Source organism: Lissotriton helveticus, chromosome 9 (assembly GCF_964261635.1).
Source record: "Lissotriton helveticus chromosome 9, aLisHel1.1, whole genome shotgun sequence".
NCBI lineage: Eukaryota > Metazoa > Chordata > Amphibia > Caudata > Salamandridae > Lissotriton > Lissotriton helveticus.
In genome coordinates this window covers 940,709,653-940,733,850 of record NC_136070.1, presented here as the reverse complement: position 1 = coordinate 940,733,850, position 24,198 = coordinate 940,709,653, and the positions used below count along the sequence as shown (strand labels likewise).

The following is a 24,198-nucleotide window of genomic DNA, read 5'->3' as shown; positions in this document are numbered from 1 at the left end:
ATGCGCTATGTGCTATGTTATGCGCTATGTTATGCGCTATGTGCTATGTTATGCGCTATGTGCTATGTTATGCGCTATGTTATGCGCTATGTGCTATGTTATGCGCTATGTGCTATGTTATGCGCTATGTTATGCACTATGCGCTATGTTATGCGCTATGTTATGCGCTATGCGCTATGTTATGCGCTATGTTATGCGCTATGCGCTATGTGTTGCGCTATGTTATGCGCTATGCGCTATGTTATGCGCTATGCTATGCGCTATGTTATGCGCTATGTTATGCGCTATGTGTTGCGATATGTGTTGCGATATTATTTATTTATTTATTTATTTTATAACATTTGTAAAGCGCGAACGACGGCCCTAAGCGCTATGTGTTGCGCTATGCGCTATGTTATGCGCTATGCGCTATGTCATGCGCTATGCGCTATGTTATGCGCTATGTTATGCGCTATGTTATGCGCTATGCGCTATGTTATGCGCTACGTTATGCGCTATGTTATGCGCTATGTTATGCGCTATGTTATGAGCTATGCGCTGTTATGCGCTATGTTATGCGCTATGTTATGCGCTATGTTATGCGCTATGTTACGCGCTATGTTATGCGCTATGTTATGCGATATGCGCTATGTTATGCGCTATGTTGCGCTATGTTATGCGCTATGTTGCGCTATGTTTTGCGCTATGTTATGCGCTATGTTATGCGCTATGTGCTATGTTATGAGCTATGTGCTATGTTATGCGCTATGTTATGCGCTATGTTATGCGCTATGCGCAATGTTATGCGCTATGTTATGCGCTATGTGCTATGTTATGAGCTATGTTATGCGCTATGTTATGCGCTATGTTATGCGCTATGTGTTGCGCTATGTGTTGCGCTATGCGTTGCGCTATGTTATGCGCTATGCGCTATGTTATGCGCTATGTTATGCGCTATGCGCTGTTATGCGCTATGTTATGCGCTATGTTATGCGCTGTGCGCTATGTGTTGCGCTATGTTATGCGCTATGCGCTATGTTATGCGCTATGCGCTATGTTATGCGCTATGCGCTATGTTATGCGCTATGTTATGCGCTATGCTATGCGCTATGCTATGCGCTATGTTATGCGCTATGCGCTATGTTATGCACTATGTTATGCGCTATGTTATGCGCTATGCGCTATGTTATGCGCTATGTTGCGCTATGTTATGCGCTATGCGCTATGTTATGCGCTATGTTATGCGCTATGTTATGAGCTATGCGCTGTTATGCGCTGTTATGCGCTATGTTATGCGCTATGCGTTATGTTATGCGCTATGTTATGCGCTATGCTATGCGCTATGTTATGCGATATGTTATGCGCTATGCGCTATGTTATCCGCTATGTTATGCGCTATGCGCTATGTTATGCGCTATGTTATGCGCTATGTTATGCGATATGCGCTATGTTATGCGCTATGCTATGCGCTATGTTATGCGCTATGCGCTATGTTATGCGCTATGTTATGCTCTATGTTATGCGCTATGTTATGCGCTATGTTATGCGCTATGCGCTATGTTATGCGCTATGTTATGCGCTATGCGCTGTTATGCGCTATGTTATGCGCTATGTTATGCGCTATGCGCTATGTGTTGCGCTATGTTATGCGCTATGCGCTATGTTATGCGCTATGCGCTATGCTATGCGCTATGTGTTGCGCTATGTTATGCGCTATGCTATGCGCTATGTTATGCGCTATGTTATGCGCTATGTTATGCGCTATGTGTTGCACTATGTTATGCGCTATGCGCTATGTTATGCGCTATGCTATGCGCTGTGTTGCGCTATGTGTTGCGCTATGTGTTGCGCTATGTTATGCGCTATGTTATGCGCTATGTTATGCGCTATGCGCTATGTTATGCGCTATGCGCTATGCTATGCGCTATGTGTTGCGCTATGTTATGCGCTATGCTATGCGCTATGTTATGCGCTATGTTATGCGCTATGTTATGCGCTATGTGTTGCGCTATGTTATGCGCTATGCGCTATGTTATGCGCTATGCTATGCGCTGTGTTGCGCTATGTGTTGCGCTATGTGTTGCGCTATGTTATGCGCTATGTTATGCGCTATGTTATGCGCTATGCGCTATGTTATGCGCTATGCGCTATGTTATGCGCTATGTTATGCGCTATGCTATGCGCTATGCTATGCGCTATGTTATGCGCTATGCGCTATGTTATGCACTATGTTATGCGCTATGTTATGCGCTATGCGCTATGTTATGCGCTATGTTGCGCTATGTTATGCGCTATGCGCTATGTTATGCGCTATGCGCTATGTTATGCGCTATGTTATGAGCTATGCGCTGTTATGCGCTGTTATGCGCTATGTTATGCGCTATGCGTTATGTTATGCGTTATGTTATGCGCTATGCTATGCGCTATGTTATGCGATATGTTATGCGCTATGCGCTATGTTATCCGCTATGTTATGCGCTATGCGCTATGTTATGCGCTATGTTATGCGCTATGTTATGCGCTATGTTATGCGATATGCGCTATGTTATGCGCTATGCTATGCGCTATGTTATGCGCTATGCGCTATGTTATGCGCTATGTTATGCTCTATGTTATGCGCTATGTTATACGCTATGTTATGCGCTATGTTATGCGCTATGTTATGCGCTATGTTATGTGCTATGTTATGCGCTATGCGCTATGTTATGCGCTATGTGTTGCGCGATGTTATGCGCTATGCGCTATGTTATGCGCTATGCTATGCGCTATGTTATGCGCTATGTTATGTGCTATGTTGCGCTGTGTTATGTGCTATGTTGCGCTGTGTTGCGCTGTGTTATGCGCTATGCGCGGTTATGCGCTATGCGCTATGTTATGCGCTAAGCGCTATGTTATGCGCTATGCGCTATGTTATGTGCTATGTTATGCGCTATGTTATGCGCTATGTTATGGTTAGGCTATGCTCTATGCTTGGTTAGGCTATGCTCTATGCTTGGTTAGGTTATGCTCTATGCTTGGTTAGGTTATGCTCTATGCTTGGTTAGGTTATGCTCTATGCTTGGTTAGGTTATGCTCTATGCTTGGTTAGGTTATGCTCCATGCTTGGTTAGGTTATGCGCTATGCTTGGTTAGGTTAGGTTATGCGCTATGCTTGGTTAGGTTATGCGCTATGCTTGGTTAGGTTAGGTTATGCGCTATGCTTGGTTAGGTTATGCGCTATGCTTGGTTAGGTTAGGTTATGCGCTATGCTTGGTTAGGTTAGGTTATGCGCTATGCTTGGTTAGGTTATGCGCTATGCGCTATGTTATGCGCTATGCGCTGTTATGCGCTATGCGCTATGTTATGCGCTATGCGCTGCGCTATGTTATGCGCTATGTTATGCGCTATGCGCTATGTTATGCGCTATGTTATGCGCTATGTTATGCGCTATGCGTTATGTTATGCGCTATGCGCTATGTTATGCGCTATGTTATGCGCTATGCGCTTTGTTATGCGCTATGTGTTGCGCTATGTGTTGCGCTATGTGTTGCGCTATGTGTTGCGCTGTGTGTTGCGCTGTGTGTTGCGCTATGTGTTGCGCTATGCGTTGCGCTATGTTATGCGCTATGTTATGCGCTATGTTATGCGCTATGTTGCGCTATGTTATGTGCTATGCGCTATGTTATGCGCTATGTTATGAGCTATGCGCTGTTATGCGCTATGTTATGCGCTATGTTATGCGCTATGTTATGCGCTATGTTATGCGCTATGTGCTATGTTATGCGCTATGTGCTATGTTATGCGCTATGTGCTATGTGCTGCGCTATGTTATGCGCTATGTTATGCGCTATGCGCTATGTTATGCGCTATGTTATGCGCTATGTTATGCGCTATGTTATGCGCTATGTAATGCGCTATGCGTTGCGCTATGTTATGCGCTATGTTATGCGCTATGCTATGCGCTATGCTATGCGCTATGTTATGCGCTATGTTATGCGCTATGTGTTGCGCTATGTGTTGCGCTATGTGTTGCGCTATGTTATGCGCTATGCGCTATGTTATGCGCTATGCGCTATGTTATGCGCTATGTTATGCGCTATGTTATGCGCTATGTTATGAGCTATGTGCTGTTATGCGTTATGTTATGCGCTATGTTATGCGCTATGCGTTATATTATGCGCTATGTTATGCGCTATGCTATGCGCTATGTTATGCGCTATGTTATGCGCTATGCGCTGTTATGCGCTATGTGCTATGTTATGCGATATGCGCTATGTTATGCGCTATGTTGCGCTATGTTATGCGCTATGTTATGCGCTATGTTATGCGCTATGTGCTATGTTATGCGCTATGTGCTATGTTATGCGCTATGTTATGAGCTATGTTATGCGCTATGCGCTATGTTATGCGCTATGCGCTATGTTATGCGCTATGTTATGCGCTATGCGCTATGTTATGCGCTATGCACTATGTTATGCGCTATGCACTATGTGTTGCGCTATGTTATGCGCTATGCGCTATGTTATGCGCTATGCGCTATGTTATGCGCTATGCGCTATGTGTTGCGCTATGTTATGCGCTATGTTATGCGCTATGCTATGCGCTATGTGTTGCGCTATGTTATGCGCTATGTTATGCGCTATGCGCTGTTATGCGCTATGCTATGCGCTGTGTTGCGCTATGTGTTGCGCTATGCGCTATGTTATGCGCTATGCGCTATGCGCTATGTTATGCGCTATGTTGCGCTATGTTATGCGCTATGCGCTATGTTATGCTGTGTTTTGCTATCCTATGCTTTGCTGTGTTTTGCTATCCTATGCTTTGCTGTGTTTTGCTATCCTATGCTTTGCTGTGTTATGCTTTGCTGTGTTTTGTTATGCTTTGTTGTTTTACTATGATATGCTATGTTTTGCTATGCTATGTTTTGCTATCCTATGCTTTGTTTTGCTATGTTTTGTTATGTTCTGCTGTTTTGTTCTGCTGTTTTGTTGTGTTATGTTATGCTACGCTATGTTTTGTTATGCTATTCTATGTTTTGCTATGCTATACTATTCTATGTTTTGCTATGCTATGTTTTGTTTTAAGTTATGGTATGCTATGTTTTGCTATGCTATCCTATGCTTTGTTTTGCTATGTTTTGTTATGTTCTGCTGTTTTGTTGTGTTATGTTATGCTATGGTTTGTTTTGTTTTGCTATTCTTTGTTATGTTATGTTTTGTTTTGTTATGCTATTCTATGTTATGCTATGGTTTGTTTTGTTATGCTATTCTATGTTTTGCTGTGTTATGCTATGTTTTGTTATGTTCTGCTGTTTTGTTATGCTATGTTTTGTTATGCTATGTTTTGTTATGCTATGATTTGTTATGCTATGTTTTGTTATGCCATGGTTTGTTGTGTTATGTTATGCTATGTTTTGTTGTTTTACTATGATATGCTATGTTTTGCTATGCTATGTTTTGTTTTGCTATCCTATGCTTTGTTTTGCTATGTTTTGTTATGTTCTGCTGTTTTGTTGTGTTATGTTATGCTATGCTTTGTTTTGTTTTACTATGCTATGTTTTGTTTTGCTATTCTTTGTTATGTTATGCTATGGTTTGTTTTACTATGCTATGTTTTGTTTTGCTATTCTTTGTTATGTTATGCTATGGTTTGTTTTGTTATGCTATTCTATGTTTTGCTGTGTTATGCTATGTTTTGTTATGCTATGTTTTGTTATGTTTTGTTATGCTATGATTTGTTCTGCTATGTTTTGTTCTGCTATGTTTTGTTCTGCTATGTTTTGTTCTGCTATGTTTTGTTGTGTTATGTTATGCTACGTTTTGTTGTTTTACTATGATATGCTTTTTTTGCTATGCTTTGTTTTGTTATGCTATGGTGTTTTGTTGTGTTTTGTTATGCTATGCTTTGTTGTGTTTTGCTATGCTATGTTTTGTTGTGTTTTGCTATCCTATGCTTTGTTTTGTTATGCTGTGCTTTTGCTATCCTATGCTTTTGTTTGTTATGCTATGCTGTGTTTCGTTATGCTATGCTGTGTTTTGTTATGCTATGCTGGTAAGGGTATGTGAGGGTGTGTGTGTGTGTGTGTGTGTGTGTGAGGGTGAGTGAGGGCGGTGAGGGTGTGTGAGGGTGAGGGGGTGTGAGGGTGAGGGGGTGAGGGGGTGTGAGGGTGAGGGGGTGTGAGGGTGAGGGGGTGTGAGGGTGAGGGGGTGTGAGGGTGAGGGGGTGAGGGTGAGGGTGTGAGAGTGTGTGAGGGTGAGTGAGGGTGGGTGAGGGTGTGTGAGGGTGGGTGAGGGTATGTGAGGGGTGTGAGGGTGAGAGTGTGTGAGGGTGAGGGTGAGTGTGTGAGGGTGAGGGTGAGTGTGTGAGGGTGAGAGTGTGTGAGGGTGAGAGTGTGTGAGGGTGAGGGGAGGTGAGGGGGTGTGAGGGGTGTGAGGGGTGTGAGGGTGAGGGGTGTGAGGGTGAGGGTGAGGGGGTGAGTGAGGGTGAGGGGGTGTGAAGGTGAGGGTGTGTGAGGGTGTGAGGGGGTGAGAGGGTGTGAGGGGGTGTGAGATTGAGAGGGGGTGAGAGGGTGAGTGAGGGTGAGGGTGTGTGAGGGTGTGTGAGGGTGAGTGAGGGTGTGTGAGGGTGGGTGAGGGTGGGTGAGGGTGTGTGAGGGTGTGTGAGGGTATGTGAGGGGTGTGAGGGTGAGAGTGTGTGAGGGTGAGTGTGTGAGGGTGAGGGTGAGAGTGTGTGAGGGTGAGAGTGTGTGAGGGTGAGGGGGTGTGAGGGGTGTGAAGGTGAGGGGGGTGGGGGGTGTGAGGGTGAGGCAGTGTGAGGGTGAGGGGGTGTGAGGGTGAGGGGGTGAGTGAGGGTGAGGGGGTGTGAAGGTGAGGGGGTGAGGGTGAGTGAGGGTGAGGGTGTGTGAGGGTGTGTGAGTGAGGGGGTGTGAGGGTGAGGTGGTGTGTGAGGGGTCAGGGGGTGTGAGGGGGTGAGGGCAGGAGGGTGAGTGTCTCCAATGAATGTCAACGCCAGCAAGACCTAATAAAAACAAACTAAACAGTTCACAGAACTTACCCCAGTAAAACAAGAGTCTTCAAATAGGTCGTGCCTCCAATGAATGTAGCTGATTCGCCTTCTAAAATGTTCAGTGCTGCACGTTTAAATAGAGCATGCCGCCCTAATTATGCAGCCTTTATGACTAATAAAGGCGTGGTGGTGGCGCCAGTAATATGCCTGCTCAATTATCACAGCATGCCGAGAGGCGCCCCACGCTGCTGGAGCACTCAACTGTGCATTAATTATAGTTGAGTGCTCCAGCAGCCTGAGGCGCCTGTTGACATGCTGTGATAAGTGGGTCTCATGCTGTGATAATTGTTGCGGCGCCTGAGGAAGTGGAGACTCCTGCTGGGATAATTGGTCTTGTGGCGCCTCAGGAAGTAGAGTTTCATGCTGGGATAATTAGTCTGGCGGCGCCTGACGTCCAACAAACGTGCACAAGCTGCTCAACCTTGAAGCGCGTTCACAGACCTGGGTCGGCTCGTGCCCAGGTCTGTATCGGGCTCGTTCACAGCTGTTACTCCCTTGACAGGGATGAAGGCGGCTATAAGTCTCGTTGGCGGCAGCGCTTCGCGCTGCAACGCCAGCGAGACCTAATAATTTACAAGGGGTGTGATCATTATTTTTAGTGTTTCCACTCTGCCCCACCAGGTTAAGAATTTTGGGGACCACCCCTCCAGGAGTGTGGAAATCTTCTTAAATAATGAAATCTCATTAATTTTTAGAGTACTGATTAAGTCCTTCTCGAAGTCAATCCCTAGATATTTAAAGCTCTTCTGTTGCCAGCAGAGACCTGTGTCGCCCAGGAAGCTCCTATCACCGATGTTACTAAGCAGTTTTACTTCGGTCTTGTCTTTGTTGAGTTTATATCCAGATACTTCGGAGTACTCAGCAATAGTAGACATCAGTGCTGGGATTGCCACGTCTGCATTTTCGGACACCACCAGGACATCGTCTGCGTAGGCTGAAATTTTGACTATGGTGCCTTTGAAATCTATACCTTTAATCAGTTGTTCCTTAAAGAATAAAGAATGGTTCAATAGCCAAAAGGAAAAGTGACGGAGAGAGGGGACAGCCTTGCCTCGTGCCTTGTTGTAAAGAAAAGGAGTCAGAAAGACTTCCACCCGCTCTTACCCAAGCTGAGGGGTTGGAGTATAAGGCCATCACCATGCGTATGAAATTCGCACCCAGGAGTGGCTTCCAAGTAGACCCAGTCAACCTTATCGAAGGCCTTTTCGGCGTCTAAGGTCACGGCCACGGTGGGGGAGTTGGTCTTTTTTGCTCTCTCTAAAATGTGCGCAAGGGTTCGAGTGTTGTCGCTAGACAATCTATTTTTGAGGAACCCTACCTGTGAAGGGTGTATCAGCTGGGGAAGGACCGATTGGATCTCTTTTGCCAACACCTTGGCGTAGATCTTGCAATCGAGGCTGATCAGGGATATCGGCCAGTAATTTTTCGGGGCGGACGGGTCCTTCCCATCTCTTGGAAGAACCGCAATAATAGCTTCAGCCGGCGTGCCATGAACTTGGCCATTTGTGCTAAAATGTTCGTAAAGGTCCTTCAATGGTTCCGTCAGGACAGACGAGAAGTTCTCATAAAACGTGGCATTAAACCCATCGGGACCCGGAGCTTTCCCTGTCTTGAGTGATTTAACGGCCTGAGCAATGTCTGTTTTGGAAATGGAGCGGTTGAGTGCAGCTTGGTCTTGGTCTGTGAGGGCAGGGAGCTTACATTTATCAAGGTACGACCCCACCTTGGAGCTGTCAATATCTTTGTTTTTACTACATAGGTCGTTGTAGAAATCTTTAACCACATCGACGCTGATGACCAGCTCAGCTCGTCATGAGGTACACCTCTCGTACGCTCATGACGAGCTGAGCTCGTCATGAACCGCGGGATTCCGCAATCTTCAGCGCACAGCGGAAAAATGCGCCGCACCAATGTGGTTAAATAAGTCGGCAATTTTGTTGGGATCCGAATGGGCTGTACCTAATTTGTCAACTATGCATTAAATTGTTGATTGTTGTAGTTTAAATTTTAGATATGAGGCAAGGCTTTTTCCGGCTTTGTTAGTATGGCACAACCTGAAGTTCTTATGATGTTGAAACCAGACTCCTGCCCTTTCGCTAACAATTTTGTTGTACTCGTATTTTTTGTTCATTAAATCATTGAGAGTTGAGGGGTCTTTAGAGATTATGTGGCGTTTCTCAAGGGATGCTATCTCCTCCTCTAGCCGTGATAGGGCGGAGTTTGCATCTCTATTCATGGCTGCTAGTATTTTGATTAACACTCCTCTAATTGTCGTTTTAAGTGCTTCCCACCTCGTTAGATCTGTAGTATCCCCTTTTTTGTTGTGGCTAAGATAGTCCGTGATTGCTGTCTCTATGGCAGCCCTGTGTGCCTCCTTTTTCAGTACAGCGTCGTTGAATCTCCACAAGGTCGATTTTTTGCCCATTTTATGCAATGCCAGAGTCATCGTAATGCATGAATGATCGGAGATCACACGTGCTTCAATGGATGTGGTTTCAATGTCTCCCTTGGAGCGAGCAGGTGCGAGCAGGTAATCTATACGCGAGTATGAGCCATGGGGTGGGGAATAAAATGTGTAATCTCTGCCTGTTGGGTTCATCAGCCTCCAGGAGTCAACTAGATTAAAGCGTGTACAGAGATTGAGAAGTGCTTTATGTGAGTTGGATGATCGGAACGGACAACGCGAGTCTCTGTCTAGAAGGGGATCCATAGGGAGATTTAAGTCACCACCCATGATATGTGTTGCGGTATTTGGGATCGTGTCAATGTGGGAGCTAAGCTCCTTCCAAAAATCTTGGTCATCTTTGTTGGGGGCATATACATTGGTCACATAGAACTCTTTCCCGCCCTTTGCTAGTTTAATAGAGACCCATCTGCCTTTAATGTCTGCATTACTATTTAAAACATCTATGTTCGCTCGCTTCGCAATGAGAGTGAGGACCCCATTCTTTTTGCCCAAGGCGTCAGACCAAATCGCCTCACTATAGAGTCTATTTTTCATGGAATTGAATTATGATGAGTCTATTTTGGTTTTTTGGAGCAATATAATGTCACCCTTTTGCTTGTATAGATAATCTAAAATGTTCCTCTTTTTAATTGGGTGGTTGATACCCTTGACGTTGAGTGATACTATTTTCATAGTCTGCTTATCCGTTGTCATAACAAGAGAGGGGAAGTGATCTTGGAGTCAGCATGGTATACATAGCAATAGATCTGTCTAGCATTACAATCCTAACGTGGTTGAGGCCTAGGGCCCATGAAGAATTTGAACGGGCGTACATGTGCACACATAGAGCATTCTCATCAATACCGGCGTGAAGTGCGTTGCTGCATGAATGTGAAGACAATAGGTGAGGATGGGGGGAGAGACAAGGGTGAAGACACAAAAGGAATCATAAATGAAAACAAGACCAAAAACCCTACCCGACCCACCCACAACCACAACCCACCCACCCCACCCAAACAATGCACCAGGAGCATGGCGACCAAGGAGGAGCAACCGTCGTAGCTACCCTCCTCCGTGGCGAAAACTAAGTAACCTGCTTGTATATGTATGTAAAGCAGTGCTTACGGAAATAAACATTGTGAAGTACAAGAACCTGTCAAGATCATGTCAGAGGTACAATACCCCCTAATAGCATGAGTGTTTGTTACGATTCTTGTGCTTGCAACTAAACCAACCCAAGGCAGTAAACGCAACCTTATCTATAGTACTAACAAGGCTTTATAGATAGAACATTTTGCTGAAGCAAAGATTGTGAGTTTAAAAACATGAAGAGAACAAACCAAGGCATATCAAAGGCCTAATGCCTCCTGCGTATATGCGCTAATAGTGCAACTGTGTTTTTGCAAATAATTCAACTTAAGGCAAATAACCACAGCCCTTCTATACATCTAACAAAACCATCGTCGTTGAAAACCATAGTGCTCGAGTTCTACAACACCAGCTGGTGGGAGAATATACATATTACATACGCCCGCCCGATGCATAAAAGGCGTCTATGGCGTGCTTTATTTAGCAACAACACTCATTCCAATAGGCTTGAGCCTCCTTTCCGTTCAAGAAGTGCCTGAAATTTAACGCTCGGAAAATATGCGTTTAAAGAGTTAATGTCAATGTGGCAGGACTGGCGAGCAATTCTTAAACAGTCATACAGTATACATTATAGGACAAAGACACCTGAGCGTTCATGATCCCTGATATACGGTTGATAAGAGAAAGTTCGCCTACCACTCCTCCAGGCCTCCGGAAATGATACCGCTCCTTGGGTATTGAATGAGCGTTGAGCGATGCGCTAGTCTACATCGCCCCAACCCATCATGTGATCAAGACAAGGCCCCCCAGCATTTCGTGGTGACCAAGCTAACAAGAGGACAAAAAGACTAGCTGTTGTAGGAACATGAGTGGACTTGTACAGTCAGTGTAGACTGCATGAGCTAATTGTCATTCCCTTGTGCGATCGGCGCTGCTGCAGTGTCCATTTTAGATTCCTCAGGGCCATCGAGAAACTTCTTCAAATGCAGAGGGTCCGAGAATACTTGAGGGACTCCTTGAATTGTTACACGAAACCGAGCAGGGCCTACAAAGCCGTATTGATACTCAAGTTGACGGAGCTTTGGACGAAGTGCCAGGAAGTTTTTCCTCAAGGTAACAGTCTCTTTGCAGTAATCCTGGGAGATGTATATTTTATTTGCCTTCCAGAGGATGTGATTATGTTTACGCATGAACGTCAAGATTTGTTCCACATGCTGATACCTGAGAGGTTTACATACAATCGGTCTGGGGCCCTTTTGTTGGTGAGTAAAACGGGTAGGAACTCTATGTGCATGATCAAATTCCAACGGTGTACCAAAGGAGAGGCTGGTGGCCTGAGGAAACCATGACTCCAGGAATGGTATACAATCTCCGTCTTTGCCTTCGGCTCCTTCCGGAACACCAAAAATCCTCAGATTTCCCCGCCGATTCCTGTCTTCCAATTCTGAGAGACGTCGTGACAGTGACGAAGTAGATAGAGAAAGATCTTTTAGGGATTTGCTCACTTTTACCTCCGAATCCTCCAATTGGCTGATCCTGCATTCAGTTTCTGAGAGTCGCGTATTGGTGTCTTTGATATCTTGCCTCACAGCTGCAATTTCTTCTCTGGTAGATTTTGTGATTTCATGTACTTCTGCAAGCTTGAGGAGGATAGTGTCTAGAGTGGCATTCATGTCACGTGTTCCTTTTGTAGGCGAGATTGGATTCGGTGGTTCGGCTTTAAGCCTTTTAAGATTTGTGGCTTCTTTTTCTCCCATGGTTGTTGATTGGGACCCAGGAGTAACTCCAAATAGTGGTGATACCACAGTTTAGATTGAGGGGATCTGTAACAATGTCAATGATTGGCAGATTTAATAAGGTTGTTGAAGTTGCTGATATTATTGAAAATCCGTATAATGCGTTAAGTGAGGGATTAGAGTTGCAAGCAAAAGTCAATCAGCAGTGGCCCCAGTTGAGACGCTGGTACCCAAATATTACAGTGTCGCAATGATCACCCCCACCAGGAGGCAGCGCTACATCCAGGGGGTGTTCCTGTATAGGTTATACTTCAGTTGGTTATACTACAGATGGGTGTAATTGAAAAAACCCCTCTCTTCACGTGGAATGGCATAGAAACATCAGCAGCAGCCTCTGTGTATTCCCTGGAGGTGTCCCAACTGTCGGCCATCTTAGAGTCAGGCATTGTTGAAATAAGGGTCCTTTACAATCCTGGCCCATCTGGATATGCAGGTAAATAGGTGAAGACTAATATTACTATTACCCCAGGTGAGCGCAAGTGTTTGTTTTGGGGATCGCTTTAAGGCTCCCTCATGTCAGACCACAGATTGCAGATTACAGATTGCAGGATCGCCAGCATGCAGTCAGGACAATTCTGCTCTTAATGGATATACTCCTCGGGCGTAGACTATTTTTAGTGCCACATTAAGCATTTGAATAGCTTCATTGCCCAGGGAATGAGCGCCGGGGAGACATGCAGTGGATCAGATCGGCGCGAAGATATGCGGCCGCCATTTTGTTTAGATGAAGCGCTGTACCTGCATATAATGTTTATTTCCTTCTACGAGCTCCTGATCCACATCGGTGCCCGTTTCTGATCACGGTGTTCTGACCCGCTGTGCAGTAAGAAGGCACTCGCGTGTCTCGCCTCAGCCAGAGAGATCAGTGAGACGGTGAATCTGGTGTCCGGCGATGCTGGTAGAGGCGCGCTCCTCACACCATGCGGTCGCGGCTTGCGTTCGCCAGATCAGCTGTTCCGGGACATACTTGAAGGATTCAGACCTCCAGCCGGTTCCCGATACCTTCCGCTGCTTCACCGCATCATTGGTGGAGCTGTAGGGTGCAGGAAAATCACCGACAATGCGTTTTTGCTTGGCGCCACGGGAGGAGAGAACGCTCAAGTGGCCATCTTCTCCGGCGTCCAAGCCACGCCCCCCCTACAGTGCACTTTTTGATGCCAAACAGCAAATTGGCAAAGCTTTACCTACATAGGGCAGAATTATGATCCCCTATCAATGGCCACCTTGATAAATCCAACCCACATTTTGACAGAAATGCACCTGAACACCTATATTTTCCTTCACACATACGTGGAGTAGTGTGGCTCACTGGTTAGAGGCGGCAGGTCTGAGAGCAGAAGTCAGCCCGGGACCAGGGTTCAATTCCCGACGCGGCAGGGTCGTGGACCGTGGTCAGCGGACTTGATAATTCTCGCTTCAGTGCTTACTGTAATCAGGGGTTCCACTCGGCAACTCTGGGCATTAGCTTGCCTAATCTCCACAACGGCCCCACCAATTCCGGGGATGCCTAGCTCCACCTTGGGGACTCCCAGCAGGGACCATCCCACAGGGAAAGCCAGGACGGGTTCCCCAGAGTTATACAGCGCCGGGACGCCCCGTTGCTGGGGCAGTTGTGCGCTTTACAAGTATACTACATTTACATTTACATTTACATGCCTGAAATGTAGTGGCTAAATGGTATACTGACCTCAATAGAAGCACCAGATTAGCATGTTACCTGTAAAGTTGACAATGCAGCAATCAGGAATGCATAGAACACAAAGCACATCCAAAGGGTGCTACAAGCCAGAAAATGAAATCATGGTGTAGATGTATATGCATCACAGCGTTGTGGTGATGCAATAATTATAGAGTAGGTGTGGTCCAAGAGCCAGGAGTTCAAGTTGACCAACAACCAGAGTGGTGTGATGAAGTACCCGTGGGTGGCAGTGCACAACAATCAGGGAGCAGTGTGTCCCAACAACCAGAAGATAAAATGCTATGAGAAGCAAGAAATTGTGTGCCCACAAAACAAGGAAGGAGAAACCTCAAACATCTGGGAAAAGACATGTCTCCAAAGCTAGGAGATTTCAAGTAATAACAACCTGGTCGTGGTGTGCATCAATGGCCAGAAGAAAAAGCCCAATGAACAACAAGAAGTTATGCGGGACAGCATCAAAGAAATGGTCTGCACTGGTGACAGTGTAGTAAGAGCCTCAAACATCTATTGGGTGATATATATCTAAAACTAGCATGTTTTGTTTAACAGTAAGAAGTAGGTGGTGTCTGTGGACAGGTAGGAGAAGCTGTTGACAAACAGAGGTTGTGTCCACGACAGTCATAGAGCAAGTAGGCCCTACCATCATGAAGTGAAGTGCACTAACCATCAGGGGGCTACACAACCATCTGGAGACATGGCCTAACAATTCATAGTGGTGGGCTAGCAACAAAGTGAACATGGCCCATGCACAAAGTTCATGATACATACTCTCAGATTCTCCGGAAGCCGCACTGCTGTCCTCATCTGAATCAGAGTCCTGAGAAGAAACGAAAAATAAACAGAGCTTAAGAAAAAAACGAGCACCAGAGGTGGAACGCCTGATAACGTATGAGAAACTGGAAGATGTAAGGCAAGAAAAAACAAATTTGTGATGATCATGTCCCTATCTTCAGACATTTTAGAGTCACCTGACACTCCCATGCCTCATGCTATTTTAGCAATTTGTTTCTTCTATAGGACATACAATGCTCAATATTTATGGAGTGGCATTTCACACTTTATTGGAAAGGATATTCAATTCCTCTGTGTCTAACATACCACCCCCTCAAACTAAGGATCAATTAAATACTCTCTTACCATCAATGGCACAAACACCAGTCACATCTACTTTTGCTGTAATGTTTTGCCTTACATCATGCCCGAGGAAATTTCCTACCCTCTCCTGTCCCGGTCATATAATCGTCACACTTTGTAACAGACCCACTGAGCACCTCTGATGAACAACTTTATTTTTGAAGGGCTGGACTTTCAATGTAATTTATTTACTATTGTTTTATGCATTTAATATAATATCCCCGTAGATTCAAGACCAAAGGAGCACTTTCCACAGAACATGTAGGAGGACATTTAAAAAAATGAGGAGCAACGATAAAGGTTACAGGATTCAATGGAGACTAGATTGCAGAGATCAAGATGCGATCAGGGATTTGGGGGAGGCGGTGAACATGCAATTAGAGTTCTTGATAATGAGACAATGTACAACAGGACTGGTGCATTAAAAACAACTTTTTTAAATAGGGCCTAATACTTATGTTTTTCCTTTTCTAAGTGCTGCAAAAAACAGACATTGCCGTTATCCAATTTACCTGTAATCAAATGTATCACTGATATGAACAAATTACTGACTAGGCCTTGTGATTCAAACTTGTTAGCTGCAAGTAACATGCAGATTTCAGCACCAAACACTACCCTCGCTGAATCTTCCACACATTCGGCACCTTTCCAAAAATAAATATAAATTAAAATGTCCATAACAAATAGTTTCTCATTAATTTCCATTTTAGGCACAGGGAAATTGAGTGATTTGCCCAGAATCCTAAACTGTTTTGGTCAAGAGCCAAAACCAGGATTAGAACCCAGGCGTCTTGGTTATGATATTCAAAGAAAATAATCAGGAACCAAAAGTATTTAGGTGATCATTTATAGGTTATCCGCCTTGTCCACTGCCCAGCATGTTGTAAGAGTAGTGTGTTAACTGGAGTTAGTGATGGTGCTGGTGAGCCATGATATCTACGTACTGGACTAACTGAGCCATGTTAATTAATGTGGATTTTGCAGAAAGTCACGATTTGTTTAAGAATAACTGTTCTTCTCTGTCTTTACCAATCTGTTATGTGCTCCTCAATCCTCATCAATGCTTTCCTTCAAAAATCTCTAAGAGTCCGACACTGCTTTCTGAACTGAATTGCTAGAGAAGTGCAGCTTAGCAATCTGTAGCTGTACTCTCTAGTGGCAATGTGGAGAATGATCTATCTGGCCCTCTAACAGTCAACAAAATGCACAAAGCAAGGTTAGGCAGAGGCAAATTTTTAAAGAAAAGTAACTGATATCTTTACGAAGACCAAATGACATCTGACAGCATGCCTTGGAAACAGAATGAATACAGCCCAAGTACTGCATTTTTACTGGTAGAAAAGAGTGATCATGATTGCCCGACTCTTAGGAGTAATTACCTTCATTAAATAAAATGGGTATAGTCTTTAAGACAATCCAAAATCCATGGATGTGAACTAAACTAGCAATTAATGAGGAGCTGAGGAGACATGCAGGGTGATCTCATACCATCTGAGTGTTGAGCCATTTAAACAATCGTTAAAAACATGACTAAGAAAGCAACACCATCTAAAAACCGAAAACACCACCATAACAGAGATAGAGTCAATGTACAGAGGTGAACCCGGAGTCCCAGAGACCGGCCATCGTTGCGTTTCTCTCATAGCCCCTGCCCTATGGGGTCTGCACCAGCCTTGTTGTGCCTTTCTGCCCCAGCATCACTCAGCACCACCACATTATCACTCAGCACCACTACAGCACCACTTAGCACCACCACAGCATCACTCAGCACCACCACAGCATCACTCAGCACCACCACAGCATCACTCAGCACCACCACAGCGTCACTCAGCACCACCACAGCGTCACTCAGCACCACCACAGCACCACTCAGCACCACCACAGCATTACTCAGCACCACCACAGCACCACTCAGCACCACCACAGCACCACTCAGCACCAACATAGCATCACTCAGCACCAACACAGCATCACTCAGCACCACCACAGCACCACTCAGCACCACCACAGCATCACTCAGCACCACCACAGCACCACTGCACAGTACCACTCAGCACCACCACAGCATCACTCCGCACCACCACAGCGTCACTCAGCACCACCACAGCGTCACTCACCACCACAGCATCACTCAGCACCACCACAGCACCACTCCGCACCACCACAGCATTACTCAGCATCACCACAGCACCACTCAGCACCACCACAGCACCATTCAGCGCCACCCCAGCATCACTCAGCACCACAACAGCATCACTCAGCACCACCACTGCACCACTCAGCACCACCACTGCACCACCACAGCACCACTCAGCGCCACCCCAGCATCACTCAGCGCCACCCCAGCATCACTCAACGCCACCACAGGATCACTCAACACCACCACAGCATCACTCAACACCACCACAGCATCACTCAACACCACCACAGCATCACTCAGCACCACCACAGCATCACTCAGCACCACCACAGCATCACACAGCGCCACCACAGCATCACACAGCGCCACCACAGCATCACTCTGCGCCACCAAAGCACCACTCAGCACCACCACAGCATCAGTCAGCACCACCACAGCATCACTCAGCACCACCACAGCATCACTCAGCCCCACCACAGCATCACTCTGGAACACTACAGCATCACTCTGGAACACCACAGCATCACTATGCGCTACCACAGCATCGTTATGCGCCACCACAGCATTACTCAGGGCCTCCAGAGCATCACTCAGGGAGGGCCTCCAGAGCATCACTCAGAGAGGGCCTCCAGAGCATCACTCAGAGAGGGCCTCCAGAGCATCACTCAGGGAGGGCCTCCAGAGCATCACTCAGGGAGGGCCTCCAGAGCATCACTCAGGGAGGGCCTCCAGAGCATCACTCAGGGAGGGCCTCCAGAGCATCACTCAGGGAGGGCCTCCAGAGCATCACTCAGGAAGGGCCTCCAGAGCATCACTCAGGGAGGGCCTCCAGAGCATCACTCAGGGAGGGCCTCCAGAGCATCACTCAGGGAGGGCCTCCAGAGCATCACTCAGGGAGGGCCTCCAGAGCATCACTCAGGGAGGGCCTCCAGAGCATCACTCAGGGAGGGCCTCCAGAGCATCACTCAGGGAGGGCCTCCAGAGCATCACTCAGGGAGGGCCTCCAGAGCATCACTCAGGGAGGGCCTCCAGAGCATCACTCAGGGAGGGCCTCCAGAGCATCACTCAGGGAGGGCCTCCAGAGCATCACTCAGGGAGGGCCTCCAGAGCATCACTCAGGGAGGGCCTCCAGAGCATCACTCAGGGAGGGCCTCCAGAGCATCACTCAGGGCCTCCAGAGCATCACTCGGGGCCTCCAGAGCATCACTCGGGGCCTCCAGAGCATCACTCGGGGCCTCCAGAGCATCACTCGGGGCCTCCAGAGCATCACTCAGGGCCTCCACAGCATCACTCAGGGCCTCCCCAGCATCACTCAGAGGCTCCACAGCATCACTCAGATCCTTCACAGCATCACTCAGGGCCTCCACAGCATCACTCACGGCCTCCACAGCATCACTCACGGACACCACAGCATCACTCACGGACACCACAGCATCACTCACGGACACCACAGCATCACTCACGGACACCACAGCATCACTCAGGGGCACTGCAACATCACTATGCGCTACCACAGCATCACTGAACGCCACAGCATCACTCGTCGCAACAACATCACTCCGCGCCATCACAGCATCAATCAGTGCAACCATTCAACAACAACTGGTTCAAATATGTTCTCTCAATGTTTCATGCTTTATTACAAATGTCACAAAAATTATGTTAATATTTCACTTCTATTCTTGGATTTTCCTCACAATAAAATACAGTGAACATATTCTTCACAAATGTTATTTCCAAAAGCTTTAGCTATTGCCATTATAAATTAAAATCACTTTTATTTAAGTATTAATTAATTAATTTAAAAAATTGTAATACATTGTTATTTGTAAGATCAATACATCTAAGTCACATACATACACAACATGTTGCATTACAAATGCTATAGGTGTCACATTAGCAAAAGTTAAAAGTATTTGCATTGTCAATGACAAAGCTAATAATTTAGCTACTTTATAAACAAACACATAAATAATATATTTGTCATTTACAAAACCAATAGATCAAACTTTCCTAATGAGAGACCTATTGCATTGCGAATGCTTGTTGTTACATGTGCGTATAAAGCAGTGTAGCTAAAATAGCAGGCTACTTTCAATTTCGTGTACATGCAAATTAAGAAATGTAAGCTTTTATGTTTGTTTAATAGTAAATCATTAAATAGATACAGACGTAGCAGATTTGGGACGTTTAACACATTATTTTTTATATCAGTTTAATACTAGAATAAAGTGCTAACATTTCTTTGGTGGTGTTCTGAGGGGCAGAAAACATTTGTCGTCTGATAGTATACTGGCCTTGTCTTATCGAAGGGCAGAGTTTCCTTAACCTGTGGACCGTGGAGTTCTGGGGGTTCGCGAAGCCTACTAAGGGGGTCTGCAGCTGCTTACAAAATTGAACAATAGATGATTAATTAAGAAGATATACATAAAAAATGTAAAATTCCAACTATTAAAATGCTATGTAAATGTAAAGTGTTTTGTAATTGTAGGCAAAAAATTAAGTTGGTATCCTTTGCACGATTTGTGGTAGCAGTGTAATTATAGTAAACAGAAGTTAGTATGGATAACGGGTGGCCTCAAAAGTGTAGCACTGGGATGCGTGGACAAAGAGAGAGTGCATTAAGAGCAGGTACAAAGTATCACTTCATATTTTGGAAATAAAAACACATTTTGAAAAGCTCCAACTTTCCCATTAAAATTAAAAGTTGTATTTTTTTTAATATATTTTTGTTTGTAAATTAAATACAATATTTCATCATTTGTATGTTTCTTTCGATCTATACTTGCTTCTATAGTTGTGTGTACTGTTTAGAGGTTCAAATCGTAGAAATTGCTTAGACTGAGGTCCCTGGCTTCCAGTAGTGATTCAGTGGAGGTCCCAGGCTTCCATCATAAATTCATTGGCGATCCTGGGCTTCCAATAGTGATTCAGTGGGGCTCTCCTGAACTCAGAAGGTTAGAAATCGCGGTCTTAGGATATTAAAAGGTTTTGGAATCAATCAATCAGGGAATTGCGAAGCGTGCTACTCACCCGTGACAGTCTAAGGTCGCTGGAAAGATGGTGGAAATACAAGAAACAATGCTGCCCAATCTTTGCAAACATGCACTGAATGCAAATGCAGTCTCACTAAGCAATGGTGAGATCTGGCTGGAACTATGAAACATTCAGACCACCCTTAGCGATGAAAAAAATCAAATGCATTGTTACCTGTGAAGTCCTACACCCGAGACAGCATATGCTCGTAGCAAAATGTTGTGTTAGACAAATCTCGATTTTTTTCAACTGGGTAACCGGGAAAATACATCAAGGCTGAGTGAGAAATGTAGTTCCCTTGGACTTCAGAAAACTAGCAATTGCTTGAGTGACAAGAGAAAAGTAAAGCTGGTAAATGGAATTAATTCTGAAAAAAGAGCAGTCCTTCATCCTGTGCTCTTCATTGTATTCGTAAGAGGCACTCAAAAGATAAGGGTGTTGAAATGTGCTTATTTTCATATTGCACAAACTAAAATGGTGCAGAAAGTTATTGTCAATGCCAAAAAGTCTCACCTTTTGGCATTTCCCAATAACTTTTGTTGGTGCTGTTCAGTGAGTAATTACCACTAAACATTGGAAGCAAAAGGGAGCACGGAGGGTAACGAAAGAGCAGTGGAAGAGCTGGATGGGAAGGGGTTTAATTGAAAAAAAGAAACAGCAAAAGCCAATCAGTGTGGGCAGGGGTAGCTGAAACCACACAAAGAGTGTGGGGCAGCGTTTAATTTGAAGAAAAAACATATTTGCCAGGGTCCTCATCAGGAGGCCACCACACCTTGTACCACCGATTGACCCTGCCAGTGCTGCAAATGACAGTACCAACACAACCACTAACCAGCACACTTCTACAAGTGTGAAAATTCAGACTATTCCTGGCACCCACAGCTATAAGAATGGCTTGGGTGGCAGGTCATATTAAACATTGGAATGTTGGGAGCTCCATTGAAAACAATGGAGTGCTCCGGGCTAATAATGGCTGGTATAAGCCCGGAGTTCCAACATTCCAATGTTTCTTTGTTCACTGCTCTGGCTGTGAACAAAGGCTTTATGGAGCCTGAGGGGATTCCAATCCTCTCACGCTCCCATAAGGCTTTGTTTTTTTTGTTAGAACATTCTGCCCCCAAGTGGCAGAATGTTCTAATAGCCTATTAGCCCTTTGTAGCTGGGCTATACCGGCTATTAAAGTCCCTCTCCCTTGTTAACGGCCCTTGCCTTCGGCTCGGTCCTTTAACGCTGGAGAGGGCCTTTAATAGCCGGTATAGCCCTCTACAGCGGGCTATAAGGCTATATTAATGTAGACTGAACTAATAAACAACTGTTATTGTGATCCTCTCTAAATTAGACAAACAGTGCTGCCACATGGCAGACTGTCATAAGTGCCAGTCTTAACAATTAGATGCTGATGCCAAGCACCGGAACCACAGGCTCAAATTAAGTATTGGTGTGGGACTTTCGGATGTGAGATGGGATGGAGCACGTGGAGGAGAGAAAAGAAATACATACACTACCAGGGAGTGCGGAAAGAATAAGAAAAGAAAAGAGGTTTCCTGTTGTGGAGCAGAGGAAAGATACAAATCATCCAATCAAAAGGATGCTAAAGAAGCTATACTCCGAGAGGGGATGTTGGGACAAATACAAGAAGAGGAAGGAAATCCAGTGAATAAAATGTAAGAAAATCAGACTGACTAGGAAGGCAACCAAGAGTAAGAAAAGGACAATCCCAAAGCCCACTTGACGTACTGGCATTCTACATAACAGATCTTCCATAACATACCAATAAAAGAGATCTGTTAATGAAGCTAAAAGTACTAAAAGAGAAGTTTTAGATTAAGCACTACAAATGAATGCAGCTAAGTGAAGACAATGCATTTAAGGCAATAAAATCCTAGCAGTGATTACAAAACTATAGTAGAGAACCTACCTATCTTAAAAGAGAGCAGGGATCTCTGGATTATATCAGACTATTTATTAGTTGTTAAATAAAGTCAAAGGGAGAAAGCAAGAAGGATTGTAGGATGCGTAAGGAATAGTAAAACCATCAAAAGATTGTAGGTTTTCTTACCACTGTAAAATGCCCTGGTGAGGCCACAACTGCACGAGAGTGTGCATTTCTGAACATTACATTGAAAGAAGGTCAGAAATGGACTGAAGACACTCTGAGAGGCTAACAAATGGTAATAATTGACAGGATCCATGAAGAACAACTCAAAATTATGAACATAACTATGTACCAAGAGAGAATAAAATTGCATTTTTATTTTCAAAAGGCGAATAATTTCTAGAAACAAATGTTGAAGTATGAGAAAATATTTTTCGTACAACGGGTAGTGGAAGAGACAAAGTCAGTTGATTAAAAAGGTCTCCGATGGACCATGGGAGGGCATATTTTATTGCATGGTGATTCCAGGTGGCTGTCTAAGGACTCCTCAGCAAATTGGTGCCTGAGTGCCATGAAAGAGTTAAATGAAGGCTCATTAGAAGAAACAGTGGCAGCGAAATGACAAGTTGTCATGACTCCTTGCACAATCCCTGGAGTAAGAGTAAAACAGAACTGAGCAGTAGATCAGCTACAGAGTTAGGTGTCAAGGACAGGTATGTACTAGCAAATCTAAGTTTGTCTGCCAGCCCAGACCTCACCGACATGCCCCACCCTCACACCAACAATTAGACCGCATTCTTATAGCAACTAACATCATTTACTGTACCTCAAACAACCTTTCACTGTCACCCCAACTGAGACATAATACCTAACCTGAATAACACCCTCCCGTACTACACCATCCCTTTCAATAACACTGATTCTCTCACATAATCCACCTGTTCTTAGCAATCACCCGCCCACTCACTCCCACTCATAAACACCACTTCTCACTCAGTTTAAGAACTATCTTATGGACAGCAAGTATTTCATGAACTGCTAGCCTCTGGGGAAACTTCAGCCTCTCCTGAATATCCAGCCACTCACAAACACAACCAGCCTCCCACAAACACACAGTCTCTCATAAATATCTAGGTTATAATAAAGACCCAGCCTCTTGCTAAGCCTCAACCTCTCAGAAACACCTAGTATCTCTAGAACACCAAGCCGCTTGCTAAAAACCCAGCCTCTAGTAAATCCTTATCTTTGCACACCTCAGGTACTGAAACAACCAGTATTTTAAACACACATCCTCTAACTAAAGCCTTCCACAAACACCAAGCCTCTCCCTAACACCCAACGTCTTGCCAAAAGCCATCTTATTGCTAACACTGCATTTTCCCATCATCTTTTTGTGCAGTGTGAGCCATAATTTGATTTCCCATCATCCATCTGCACAAGAAGTGACATAATTGGATTTCCCATTATCCATCTGCACAGGAAGTGAGATCACTGTTACCTGTCAAAGCCATATTTAAAAATAGAGGGAATCCCATCCCCAGCCATTCCCAGCAAAGGGTGGGTATGGACAAGGGTATTTATTGCCTGTTTGGGCCTGTTAATGCCAGGAAGGGCCTTGGGCCAGAATCGTTGGTCCACTGAAACTTACAAGGGAAAATATAGCATGTGGGTCACCCAGCACCCCATTCCCCACAATCACACCTAGACTTAGATGGCCCCAACACTCACAAATCATGTTAGAAACATTGGCCACACAGCAACGTGATTCATCTTTATGTACCTCTTATCAGACTCTGATTTCCCAGCTCCATAAACAAATCTTGTCCACTAGAGGTATTCTGGGCTATCCCAGCACTCTCTATAATATCGCAGGACATAAATTTGGTTAACCCGGGAAGTCAGAACCTTCTAAAACTTGAGGCACAGAGAGAGGGTGTCTATAAAGCAGTGAAGTTCCAC

General features: G+C 45.0%; 1 protein-coding gene across 2 annotated transcripts in view; it reads right to left on the bottom strand.

Annotated features, from left to right (window-relative positions):
• SIRT2 (sirtuin 2) overlaps positions 1-24,198 on the bottom strand; it is a 175,586-nt gene that overhangs the window by 124,217 nt on the left and 27,171 nt on the right. For both annotated transcript variants that reach the window (XM_078661178.1, XM_078661179.1), the window contains one exon: positions 14,822-14,870. In XM_078661178.1, the coding sequence (XP_078517304.1) occupies positions 14,822-14,870 (49 nt within the window). The remainder of the gene's footprint in view (positions 1-14,821; positions 14,871-24,198) is intronic.